General features: G+C 39.0%; 2 protein-coding genes across 7 annotated transcripts in view; one reads left to right on the top strand and one right to left on the bottom strand.

The window, feature by feature from the left end:
* Positions 1-6,568, top strand: part of slc2a13a (solute carrier family 2 member 13a) — an 80,746-nt gene extending 74,178 nt beyond the window's left edge. For both annotated transcript variants that reach the window (XM_008401175.3, XM_081604153.1), the window contains exons 7-10: positions 84-209; positions 335-453; positions 2,111-2,263; positions 3,421-6,568. In XM_008401175.3, the coding sequence (XP_008399397.1) occupies positions 84-209; positions 335-453; positions 2,111-2,263; positions 3,421-3,647 (625 nt within the window). In that variant the 3' untranslated portion in view covers positions 3,648-6,568. The remainder of the gene's footprint in view (positions 1-83; positions 210-334; positions 454-2,110; positions 2,264-3,420) is intronic.
* redic1 (regulator of DNA class I crossover intermediates 1) lies at positions 6,566-13,434 on the bottom strand. 5 transcript variants are annotated; one of them, XM_008401176.2, is made up of 15 exons: positions 12,626-13,199; positions 12,502-12,541; positions 12,245-12,395; positions 11,473-11,602; positions 11,348-11,399; positions 11,157-11,250; positions 10,936-11,045; positions 10,661-10,788; positions 10,398-10,564; positions 10,251-10,323; positions 10,143-10,176; positions 9,910-9,937; positions 9,705-9,799; positions 7,988-8,609; positions 6,566-6,865 (listed from the first exon to the last, which is right to left on the bottom strand). In XM_008401176.2, the coding sequence occupies exons 1-15, from the start codon at positions 12,646-12,648 to the stop codon at positions 6,699-6,701; spliced, it is 1,914 nt and encodes a 637-aa protein (XP_008399398.1). In that variant the 5' UTR covers positions 12,649-13,199; the 3' UTR covers positions 6,566-6,698. The 5 variants fall into 5 exon arrangements, with proteins under 5 accessions (XP_008399398.1, XP_081460280.1, XP_081460281.1 ...); XM_081604154.1 differs by having other exon boundaries at positions 12,729-13,199; XM_081604155.1 differs by lacking the exons at positions 12,245-12,395; positions 12,502-12,541; positions 12,626-13,199 and adding an exon at positions 13,351-13,434.
* Positions 13,435-13,470: the final 36 nt, after the last annotated feature.

The raw sequence follows: 13,470 nt of genomic DNA, 5'->3' as shown, positions 1-13,470 counted from the left end.
TTTTAAGAAAGTCCCAGGGCACCATTCCCTGCTTTGGTGCATCTCTTTGCTTATGTGTGCATTTCCTCCTGTCTGGTGTGCAGAATGTGCGAGCCATGCATGCTGGACCCTCGCTGCGGCTTCTGTTACCGTGAGAACGGCTCGACTCTCCTGGCCTCCTCCTGCGTGCCGGTCAATAAGGCCACCACCGAGCGAGCGGCGTGGGGCAGGTGAGTCACGGCGTGAGTCCCGGCATGCTCGCGGGACGTACTGGATCACAGGGCGAGGCGCATTCCCTCCAGATCCCGCATTCTGCTGACCAGAAAACCAAAAGGAATGTGTCTCCCTCTTTCAGATGTTCAAACTCCACCCTCATGAGAGATCAGACCTACTGGGCCTATAACTACTGTCCCACCTCATTTTCTTGGCTGGTTTTGTTGGGGCTGGTGCTCTACCTGGCTGCTTTTGCTCCAGGTAAGAAGATGAAACTGTTTATTCAGAAAGATTTGGGGGAGATTATTCATCTAGAATCCGTTATGCACTGTTTTTTTTTTTTTTTCGTTGTATATGTGTCCTTGTATCAATCTTAAATCTGAAAAGTTAACAAATTTACCTAAGGACTTTATTTACTTTTTACTATTTGGTGTTATCTGAAATCTGAATTCATTTCCTGTAGTCTATTAAGTAGTACTTTAAATGCAAAAGTTTCTGTTTCACTATAAAGCAGTTAATAGTCTATTAGAAAACAGTTCAGTAGGGTTAGAGAGGATAAAGAGACACAAGTACTTCATTTCTTTTAGGTTTTGATTAATTGAGATGCCAAACTTTTTTTCTATATAATACATTTAAACAAATCAGGTTAGACTCATATTTTTCAGCTTCCATCTTTATTTTTTCCAATTTCTTCATCTGTTTAAATTTACAGGCATCAAACTAAAATGTATTTTGTTTGATTGAGATTAAAATCTCTCTCTTTTTTTTTTAAGGTAGATATGGCCGAAACAAATTCTTTTAAGTTCCAGCAAATAAAATAATCACAAAGGTAACAACCTACAAACCCCACATCAAATTGGAAAATCCGAAAATATACATACAGTAATAATATTTCACTCATTTTCGGCGTTCTTCTACTTTTGTCTTCTTGTCGCACTGAAATGGTTTAGACCACTAACCTAATTTTAATCAAATTAAATAAAAAATAAAAATTTCTTACATAGAACCTGACCGACATCATGAAGTAGGCTATAAAGATGCCACTACAAAACCCTTTGTCAAAAGGGAGGCAAATCCAGTTTTTATCATTTGAAAACTATATTGTGCATTTACTCGGTTCAATTTGTTTGATATTAAAAATGTGTTTGATTTGAAAAACATTCAAGTGTGACAAAAGAGAAACAAAAAAGACGTTCATAAAGCTGCATAAACAAGCCTGGGGGAGTACTGTAAGATTACGATAATCCAAAAATGCAACAGAAAGTTGCGGAAACCATGCTTCATCACGTTTACTTATTTCAGTCCCTTGAACAGGTTTAATGTTTATTTTAGAACACTATTTTTTGCTACAAACTCTGCGTTTCAACCCAACATCAACTGAACAAGATCAAAGGCAGACTGGAGGAAAGTCAAAGTTTTGAAGTATTGATGGAGATGAACAAAAGATCATTTTGCATGAAGATTGAATGCAACATTCGATAAACTATCCCACAGACCACAGGACAGTTCTGTCAGTCATGTTCGAGGCGTTTATTGAGCATTAGAAAACTCAATCAGTCGCTGTTGCAGATGAACAACTTTCAAATCAAGGCTATTTTCTGGAGAATACTCTGTAAAATCAAGCTGTTAAACTGACATCAAAATCAACCATTAAATTAAAACACTTCAAAAACTACCGGGTATTAACAATACACCATTATGTCATCTGCATAGAACTTGATCGCAGCATTTGATAAATGATCCAAAAGATTAAGATTGCCGTTGCATTTTGTTGGTCTTTAGAAAACTCAAGTGGAATGTTCATGTGAGTAACTTGATAGTTGTGATAGATAGTCTTTGTACAAGATCACTTAAGATTTTCTGACTCCATAACACTAAGCGCACCTATCGAGGCTGACGGTTAATTTCTCTCTACCAGGTATGGGACCAATGCCATGGACCATTAACTCGGAGATCTATCCCTTATGGGCGAGGAGCACAGGGAACGCCTGCGCTGCTGGAGTCAACTGGACCTTCAACATCTTGGTGTCTCTCACCTTCCTCCATTTGGCTCAGTACCTCACCTACTATGGTCAGTATTTTTATGTCGTTGATGTCTGTCATTTCCCGTTTAACACGTAAGGCAAGATCTTCTAGACCTCTTGAGTCAAAACCATTTTAAAAGGAAAGAATTGATACCTTGCAAGGTTGTTTGTTGTTTCTCCTCAGACAGACAGAGGCTGCCCTTTAGTGAAGGTAGAAAACCAATCAATCAAAGGTGATGATTGAGACTTCCTGGGCAAATGATCGATTTAACCTGTTGTTAACCCATTCGCCGAGGTGGAAAAACAAAAAAAATAGCTCGATGTTGACCCAGAGGTGGTATTTGACATACAATTATCCATAGCTGTAAGAAATACGGCGATCTGCTTCGACATGGAGGAAATGGAGATCACAGCAGCTAGATTATCTCATTAAACCTTTGGCATTTTATGTATGAATTCCTATTACCAGATGCGTTTTGTAGTTCTCCGTGTTATATTAACCCTGCTGTAATGAAAGTCTGACAGGAACTTGTTACTTCACATCATATCCTCGCTGGCAGTCTGACAGCAATATTTCAGCATGGTAAAACTTTCTTCTTCTTTTTTTTTTTCTCAACAGATTGTACTTTAATCTTCTGTTGAAGTGTGTAGGCGATTAACATCCTGTAATAACTGCTTCTTGGATCTGCTGTCACAACTAGTGATTCTTTTACGAAGGTTCCTACACATCCTTTGCATGTCGGAATTTCCTACTTTTTCAGATTAAAAATGACAAAATTAGCAATTTTTAAAGGATTACAAAAAAAATGACCACAAATGATACAGTGCTTTACCCCATGAAAATATAATACACTAACCAACATTTTGTCAAATGCCATCTTCAGAAGTATCAAGCAAATATACATCAAATATACTGATCGATTTTCCAATGATTATTATTCAAAGGCAACTCTGAAACAGGTGGGTTTTAGCCTTGATTTAAAGGAACTCATTGTTTCTGCAGCTTTTTAGTTTTCTGGAAGTTTGTCCCAGATTAATAGAAGCACAAAAACGTCTACTGGAAAATGCTTAAAATACAGACAATGTAGGACTGCTTTCCAGATGGTGAATGAGAACAAGTACGTTTATAGAACAAACACTTTAAAGAAAAGTCTGAAATGTTGAAGCGTTGACTTTCTTACCACCGGCTTTTTGTTTACCCCAGGAGCTTTTTTCCTGTACTCCAGCATGGCCCTGCTGGGTTTCTTCTTCATCTATGGCTGCCTGCCAGAAACCAAAGCGCGGCGCCTGGAGGAGATCGAGGCGTTGTTTGAAAACCAGCTCTGCTCATGCGGTGCCTCTGACTCAGACGAGGGGCGGCAGGTCGAGTACATCCGCGTCAAAGGCTCCAATTACCATCTGTCGGACAACGATGCGTCGGACGTGGACTAGGAGCGTGTCGTTGACCCCGCTCCGGGTCTTTCAGCGATCTCCGTAACACACAAAAGCGATCTGGTCTGTAATATTCATTAACACTCATTTTGTGATCCGTGGAGCCAGACAGACCTTGATCAGGAAGCGAGACTGTTTCCCCACAAACCGAATGCAGAATATTCCGGTACAGCTTTGTTCCTGTTTAAAAAAAAAAAAAAAAAAAAAAAAAAGGTGCGGTACACGTGTCGTTTGGATACCAGGTTTGTGCATCCACATCGCCTTAGCTGACCTGAGAGCTGTTGTCGTGACTTGTTGTATCTCCGTAGTGCCGTTACGCCTTTCAGTATGAGATACGTTTCAGGTTAGTGTTTCGGCTTGTAGCATCGCGCGGTAATGTTAGCTCCCCTAGATGAGATCCCCCCCCCCCTTCCTTCACCCTCCAGGTTTGTGGATGGTCTTGACCTTCTAATGAAAAACAATCAACAGACATGCACAATGTTACACCTGAGCAAACTTGTACTGTTAGTGCTTGACTAACAAAAGCCCCAGTTGGGAGCACTGGAAGGATTATACATTCAGTTGCTGAAGTTTTCATTCTGTGGCTTTCACGGTTGTTTGGATTTTAGGTTTTTAAGTTTCTCATCTATAAGAAAATGCAGCTTTTTAGCACAATGTCAAGTGTCTAACCCTACTGCCAGAAGATGTGCCAATAAATCCCCTCATAAACTGCTGCTCAGAGGAACTGCTTACAGGACACATTGTAAATGTATGACATTCTGATGAAGGAGTCAAGTAAAACTTTCATTAGTGCCTGTGTAATGTGCCTAATGCCCATTTTTGTTGCATTTCCCGCATGTCTAAATAGCTTCTTCAAGTTCTAATGTTTTGTTGTTTTTGTCTTCCTTCATAGCCTTATGTACAAACTAGAGGAGCCTTTGGTTTCAGTCTGGCTTTAATGTAATTTAGCGATGTTTTGTAACAACAAATGTGTAGTTGCTGCGTGACTTCACCAAGGTCCCTGTGTAGCAAAAACCGCTGAAGTAAAAAAGAACAAAGCTGTAACAATAACATAAATAAAGTAAATATGCTGCTACAGTGCCCAAATAAACATGGATCCAGGATAATTTATGTCTTTATCCATAAAAATGTATCTCAGTTTAAATAAACCATGAACTCCCAAGCTACATCAATTATTAAGATACATTTTGCATTTATTGTCAAAGTGACACCAGCATGCATTTAGAACTGGGAGACTTGTATAAAAGCAAGTGGTATTGTCAACCTATTTATGAGGAAAACCAATATTACAAAGCAGGAGAGTAGCGCCCTCATGTGGAGAAATCTGCAAATGTCCAAGTATGACGAAAACTGTGATTTAAGGACATTCATTCAGCTGTCGGCATAAAAACAGACGCTCTTTCCTGCAGCCAGTTTAGACTCATTGAACCTCACAGTTTGCGTCATGCTGAGTTTGATGTGAGCAGAAAGGTGCCACCTCTCATTTTATTGTAAAAAACTTGCACAGGCTAAATATTGCTGAAAGGTTATAAAGTGCCTTGCACAAGCGTTCATGACCCTTCAACTCTCCCACATTTTCTCACATCACAACCACAAGTTTTTGTTATGTTTTTTTATTGGGATTTTATGTATTTAAATGCATTTGTTTCCAACCAAATTTAGGTCTGGACTTTAAATAGGCCATTGCAAAACATTTCACTGCAGCTCTGGTTATATGTCGAGGTTTTTATTCATTTTTAAAAGTGAACTTTTGTAGCCCCAAAGACATTTTCTTTTTCAGTATTTCCTATGTGCATCCATCTATTTTCCTTTGAGAAAACAACAGAATGATGCTGCCACCACAATGTTTAGTAGGTAGGTTCAGTGTTAGCTTCAGCATCTTGTAAGAAGGACAAAAAGATCAACTATTCCTTTCTTCTTTCTTTCTTTTAGATTCGCCAGCCTGAGTAGTTTACCTCTGCAGCTCCTCCAGAGTTACATTAGGTCTCTTGGCTTCTTTACTGATAAATGCCCATCATGGCTACATTATTTCATTTAGGGGAATAAGAGTAAATGCGGTGAAATACCTTGGACACCAAAGTTTTTAGTTTATTGATTAAAAAGTCATACCTGCATTCATTTATTTCCCAACTATGCACTGCTTTGCATTAATCTTCCTTAACATCCCAATAAAATACATTTAAGTTTGTTGTAATCTGAGAAAATGAGGGAAAAAAACGATCAAGGGGTATGAATACTTTTCCAAGGCATAGAGATTATAGTTAATATAAATGTCAGCTTTAAAGATATTTGTATGCTTTTTAAAAATACCACCACTGATTATGCTGAGTGTGTGTGTGAGTTGTAGTAACAGGCCAAGAACATACAGAACTCCCGATTCATTCGTTGTGAAATGTGCTGCGTGTTTCTCATTGACGAAAACAAACCTGCGCCCGGTTTTCAAAGTTAATCCAGCTGCATACGTAAGGAAAATGCAATTCTTTTCATTTTTCATCTGGTGAAGCTGTCTTAAAACTACGCAAAAGTAATTTTGTACATATCGTACTACAGAAGACGTGTTGACAATATTCAAAGTGATCGTGTACCTCTCATCTGATGCACATCTCGTCAAAGATTCTGTGATGTTTCGCTCTCCACATCCAGTTAGTTGTGTTAACGCCCCTCTGCGGCAGACAGGCCATGTGACGTGTACTTATGGTAAAATGTTTCCATTTTTTTATTATTATTTTTATTTTATGTGAACTACTTATATGTTTCTATCTTAATTAAAACACAAGTTTAAAAAAAAAATCTCTGTATAGTATATTTGACAATTGTTCAAGATGTAAATGTTTTGCTAGAGTTTATATTATATAAAGATGAATATCTACATGAAATCTAATGTATATGAAGAAAGAAATAAACTCAAGAGTCTAAAGTAATGCTTAAAGGCTTTTTGTTTCATTACACAACAACATAACCAACAGACGATTGTAACTAAACAGTAGAAAACATTATACACAGAGGTATAATAAATATATTACTGTTCCTTATGTGTCCACCATCCTTTGTTCACTTCTGCCTAAGCAGAAGCAAAACGTCGGCTATTTCTCGAAGCATCTCCACGTCCTCCGACAGTGTGTGACCCCTGACCTCTTCTCTTCCTTCGTCTGATTCCTCCTTCACCAGGTTCTCCCTGTCTGGCCCTTTCTGCTCGCTCTCGTCTCCATTTTCCTCTCCTGTGTGAGAATCACAAGAGCAGCGTGGTTTTATGGTTAACTGGCACAACTTCCATATTAAACGTTCTCGGCTGAAACCAGGGGTGTCACTGGGTTTAAAGGATAAATGGGGGCTTAGTCCCCGGGAGATGCACAGGGTGTGAGCAAACGTAGCGGATAGTATCACATTTCTCAAACAGCAACAATTTATCCAAAATTATAATTATACTTTTTTTTTTTTCTTCTTCAAAATGTCCTGTATTATTTGTGGCTCTGAATGTGTTTTACTTATACTTAAAATGGCTCTTTTGATTGTAAAAGATGAACATCCCTGTTCTAGACTCGAGGGAAACACCAAATAACAGTTATGAGCTGAAATAATATCTCATCAGTCAAACCAAAGTAGTTTACGTCTGTACAGTGCCAAATTACATCAATGTGAAAAGATGTTCAATATTATTTCACTTTAAGAGATACTTTTTGAATACAGAGGCAGCCATTTGTTGATATTTTAAAGGGGCCATATTGTGTGTTTTCCAGGCATATTTTATACCAACTATAGTGCCATTTTATAGCAACTACATCCAGTTGTTATAAAATTTTTATATATATCAAATATGACTTAGAAGAAAATTGACTTTGTAATTTAACACCTTGAAATTGGGACTCCGTCTCTCTAAAAACTCCTGCTCTTTCTGAAACTCCACCTTCAAGAAGTCATCACAACATGGCTCCTCTATTAATCCTTTAGGAACTTTTTCCCAATGTTTCACTGAGAAGGAGCTTCTACAATGAGCTCAGTAGTTGCACAGTTCCACCAGGTGTTTGCTAATTGCTGCTGGCTAGTCTGAAGGAGCTGAGTGAAGGAGGTGTGAGGAGGAACCTCAGAAAATGCAGCTCTAAGGAGGACCTACGCCTTGAAGCCGACGCTAGTTCCACCCAGGGTGTTTTGGACAACTGAATGGTTGCCACGGGAGATTAAAGGATTTCTCAAACAAGCACTCCAGGTATGTTTTTGATGAGGTAATAACCTTAACAGTTCGTCAAAGGGTCTTATCACTAGATTCTGCCCTTTGAGGACATTCAAGGTCTTGATGTGGCCCAAAATGAAAATTAGTTTGACGCCCTTGTTGTAAGTCATACCTTTTGGCCTCCAAACACCAAGCATGGGGTTGATGGGTCCCTGTTGGATTCTCTCTGAAGGAACAATGTTGAAAATCCTGCCTCCTGAACCCGTCCTCGATTCCTTCCTGCTCCAAGGAGTTGCTCCTTCACTCGCTGAGCCTTGTGATGGTGCTCTGAGTGCCTGTGTCTCCATGTCAGTCTCCCTCTCATTCACTGGAAACTGTCGCGATGCGTCAACAGCCGGTCGACACAAAGCTTTTGCTTTGGTCTCGCCGTTTGCATCGAAGCTGCACTGAGTCGAAACATCACACGTGCCAGCTGTGCCGGAGCACACAGTCTGAGTCGCTGCGTCTCGACTCTCAGCTTTCTTACATCTACACACTTTGGAGTTATGAGTTGACGGTGGAGTCACGGAGCTCACTGACTGCTGGCATCCAGAGGCTTTATTATCTGTGCTGGCTTCATTCGGCATCGTGTTCTGGCTGTCTCCAACATTCACATTGGATCTCGTTAACGGGGTGAGAGGCCTCGTTTGGGAAAGGACTGTAATTCTCTGTGAGGCTGATTTCAGATTGTCAGAGCAGGCTTCATCCAAATAAAAACCAGACTCGTGGCCACATGACTCACAGCAAGATTCATCCTACAGAGGAAATAAAGGTCAGAGATAATATTAGGCTGTTTATGATGCATTACAAAATAAAAGCTTTTAACTATGACTTTGTTCATCCTTTCTTTCACTAAAAAGAAAGGATGTCAGATGTTCAGTAGAGTCCCTTAAACAGGTTTGACCAACTCAGATTTAAGACTTTTTAAGATCCTTTTAAGATGATTATGAATAGAATTTAAGATCTATTTCTTCACAGAAATGTACAAAATTCGTCCAGCCAATTGGCGATAGATTTGCAATCCAAGATCCAAGATTAAACAGTCTTGCCAAGACCAAATTTAAGACCTGCTATTAACATATTTAGTACCTACTTACTTTTATAAAATACATGTAATACATTCTAAGTCCTTAACTTTAGATACAGGAAATTAAGACTTTTTAAGGATGTGCGGAGACATTGTTTAAGTATTTTTGAATAAGGAGTGAATTTGAATCAGTACTGACAGAGTGTCTGCAGAGCAAACCATGACATTAAGTCACATCATTACTGTCATTTGAATAGCACTTGCCCAAAATAAGTTTGCAATGGCACTTTTGTGTGTTATATATGGTATGTCAAAGCTGAAATGGTCATGGCAATTTTTTTATACATTTTGTTTATCAAACCTTTCCACTATGGAATACAATTTAATTGGTTACTGCCAAAAACTAGCACTTTATATGAATTGTTTACATTTTTTATTTCCTCAAATAGTTAATCTACCCGGTATCTTAGATTTCATCAACTGGACGTGGCCTTATTAAAATAGATACAAATACCAACTGTGGTGTTGTGTTTAAAATGTGACAAACTATAAAGTGGGTTTGGATGGTTTTATTTGCTAGTAGCTTTAAGTTGAGTAGTGAAAACAAACTATAATAAACTACAGCTAGATGACGACAAGGACTTAAGTCCAACTTTGGATATATATTTAAAAATGGTCATCTGTCTTCCTACCCATCCTGCCTGACTCAATTTAAGCACATTTTGGTTTATTTTATTTGTTGCTTTGGGAACAAATTGATGTGCTTCTATACAGATAGCAATTCAGGAAAATGGCAAGGTTTTACAAATGCAAATGAACTTACATCATCGGAGTCTGAACTGAGGTAACCTGCTCTGCATGAGCAACTTGGCAAATATTCAAAGCTTTTCAAAAGCCCAGCATTCTCTCCAAGACATGCTGTGGGTTTTAAACAGACAGCTATTCAGTTTAGGGGGACTTTTTTTTTCTACTTCTCAGCATACACACACTGACTGAGCTGCTTACTTGGAGACGTTTAACAAACTTACTGGAATTTCTGTGAGTGCCGTTGGAGAGCTGAGAAAGAAACAGAATATTTGATACTGTAACCTTTACATATGCTCCCATCTGAGTAAAATAACAGGAATTGTTTTTTGAAGAAGACATGATTCAACTACATCAAAATATCACTTTTTTAAATCTTCTGCTCGTTAAACAATAGAATTGCAGCTACAGATTCCAACACTAGGTGGCAACAAATGATTAAACTTCGAGGTCTTACCTCCATTCCAACAGCCTGAGGACTGGGTACAGTTCTATCATCAAAAAGGAAGATCACACATTAAAAGTTATCAAAAACAGAGCTTGTATCATTTGAACTAACACTTACTGAGGGGATGAAAGCCTCGCTGACGATTCCTTCCTGAGATATACCCTTGAGCATCCATTCCCAAAGAGCGCACCTGAAATCAAACATAAAAAAATACTAAAGTAAAGCAGTTACGATGTTCACGTTGAGGTTTTTAGGAGTATTCACTTTCTGTTCCGTGCATATTATCATTAAACATTGTGAAGACGTTCTCTTCAAACAGATGGATAGGCTCTGATTGGCTTATTGGAAAGTCCAGCGTGGGCTGGTTGGTCTCCAGTTGGTCCAGACAAAAGGGACCAGAATGTCCTCCATGACCTCCTGCTTCGGTTTTACTGTAATCAAACATGAAGTCAAGGGATGCGGGGTTAAGAGAAGAGTATAACTCCATATCAAAAATGAACATCTCCGAATTGTATTTCTTTCCTGACTCTGGTTTAGGACTTCCAAATAGGACGTGGGATGACGTGGGGGTCTTAAGCTGGAAAGAGGGTGGGCTGGATCTGACAGACCAGGAGATGGGATTGGTCATACCTCTGGGCTGGGAGAAGGGCTGAAACTAAAAAAAAAAAAGAAGTTTTTTTTCTTCTTCTCTATTTTAAGAGTTACTGGTAATACAACAAACACATACAAAGCCTGTTGAAATGATCATTTTCAGTTTCCTTAACAAGAAAGAAATCTGTATATGTGTAATTTTCATAACTACCCCAGCTTGCTGCAGCGCTGATGTGTCCCAAGGTGGTGGAGAATAGTGGGGAAGAGGCTGCAACAGAGTCAGGCTTTGTTTCTGCTCATTCGTCTGCAGTGGGAATAATCCTGGAGGCACCAGCCTTAATTAGTTATTACACCAATCAAGTGCTTTCTTGTGTGAAAATGCACTGGGAATATTGTTTAATCGTGTTTTACGGCTGTTTCATTTTGTCAAACCTCGGCCTGAAGCGAACGATGTGGAAGGGGAAGTGTGCGGAAGGTAGTCAGATGCGCTGTTGTCCGAGAACCCTGACTCCGGTACTGGTGATAACTTACAGAATGAAGGTGAATTGATTGAGTCTCATCACTTACATTTGTTTAAAAAAACATTACAGAATTTATCAGATGTACAAAAAGGAATGACTAACCCGTCCATACGCGATCCTTTGTGAATTCTTTAGTTTTCTGATTTCTTGAACACTAGACACCATTGAAAAAGATGCAATAAGTAGAATGGTTTGTTCTGTATTTAGCTATTTGGTGTGGATTTCACCTGAGCTGAGTTGGGCTATCAGCAAGGCTGAGGTTTGATGGAGAGCACGGGCTCATTGGGAGCACCAAGGGCTTGTTTCTCCAAGGCTTGGATGCTTTAGACCTGCCAAAGACTGCAACTTTTGGAGGTTCTTAAAAAACAAACACACATTTATTTCATTTAGAAATGTTTCCAGTTCTAAAGAATATAGAAATACAGTTGCGTAAAATTTTAGACCTTTCGAATTCACAAAATACCTACAGTGGACTTGGTCATACTGGGCCCTGTAACAACAGTGACCTATAATTCATTTGACCGATGTTGTTTATCAGGGGTGTCAAACTCCAGTCCTCAAATGCCGCTGTCCTGCAGTTTTTAGATGTGCCACAGGTACAAAACACTGGAATGAAATGGCTTAATTACCTCCTTCTTGTGTAGAGGCCTGCTAATGACCTAATTATTCTATTCAGGTGTGGTGCAGCTGAGGCACATCTAAAGGTTGCAGGGCAGTGGCCCTCCAGGAGTTTGATCACCTGTGTTTTAGCTAAAGAGGCAAACACTAGCTTGGCTAGGGTGTCAAAACTTTTTCTTCAGTTATAGTACACATTTTCTATTGATAATTTAAGTAGCAAAACAGTTATATAATTGCTCTTGCAATTAAATTACTTTGCTTTCCATGGATATCTTAAAATAATTTAAGATATGTGCATTTCTTGATAAAGAACCAAATATTTAATGTGTTGCATTTTTTTAACATTGACTGTATTTTGACAGTGATAACCTGGCTCTTTACCTTGATTTGTTTTTTTGGAAGCTATCTGGTTGACAACAAACAAGGTCAAAAGGTCCTTGCTCCCGGAGCATTTGTCCCCAGCTGAGGAGACGGGTGGAGTCGCGCCCAGCGTCTTTAGTTTTTGCTGCAGTTTTCTCTTTGCAAAAAACTCCTTTGACAAACAAAATAAAAGACGACAAAACTTTACACGGGCCATGGGCTCGTCGACATTAGCCGCAACTACGTAAACCCACAGAAATTTAAAGTAGCAGACTCACCCTTTGCTTTTTTGTGTCATTCTTCATCACTAACCGGTTCCTAAAATGTTAGCAGAACAACCGTTGTTTCGTTAGCTCAACGTTATTCTACGAGGGGATTTTTTTTTTCCCTCTCGACTCTTACCTGGAGCCTCCAACCCAATTCATTTTTATTGGTTGTAAGTAAGTAGTTTTCAATATTATAACTAAGTATTAATATTTAGTATTAATCTGAAACTGAAACTTACTTTGCTAGTAAGCTTGCTAACGGCACCTAAATCTGAGAAAGTGGAGGCAGTATTGCACGCGCTGCACAGGAATCTTCTTCTACCGCCTGTGGTTTAAAAATAGGGACTTATTTTAACTTTTTATTCGTTTTGGCACCATTAGCCAGTATTTAGGTTTAAATTGTTGACATTTTTCTACATAATACATTGAATTAAACTTGCACATAATGTTTAAGGTTACCTCAATAAATATATATTTTATTATTTTCTTGAGATGTAATGTTATTCCACATTCTAACTCGAGTACAAAACGACTTAATTTTTCAACACCAAAGTACAAAACCAAAAAGGCAGCAAGAACTGTAAATTTACTTCCTCCCGCAGCTTACCAATTACATTAGCGCTTTAAGTCTTCTACAGGGGGCGCGACCAATCAGAAAAGCTATTCCAAACAACGTCATCAAAGTATCACGAACCACTGCAGTTTTACAGGAAATTAGTTAGCTGTACAAATTAAAACGTCCATTGGGTGTTGCTAAAACTCAGTTTAATTTTGGTAACACTACCCGGAAGTGAATTTTTAGTGTACATTGTTCCTCTTGTCGCAGGTGGAAGTGCAGCAGAATGTAACGGTGCTTCTTACGGACTGTCCTCGCATCTTCTCGGCCATCACAAGTCCCCCTCTTTTCCGCTATTCGGACCGTGCGGAGATTCGGTGTTTTCGGGGGATGGGTGTTGCAGGGACGATCAGCAGAGGCGACTA

Source organism: Poecilia reticulata, chromosome 23 (genome assembly GCF_904066995.2).
Source record: "Poecilia reticulata chromosome 23, P_reticulata-male-v2, whole genome shotgun sequence".
NCBI lineage: Eukaryota > Metazoa > Chordata > Actinopteri > Cyprinodontiformes > Poeciliidae > Poecilia > Poecilia reticulata.
This window is presented reverse-complemented; position numbering and strand designations above follow the sequence as displayed.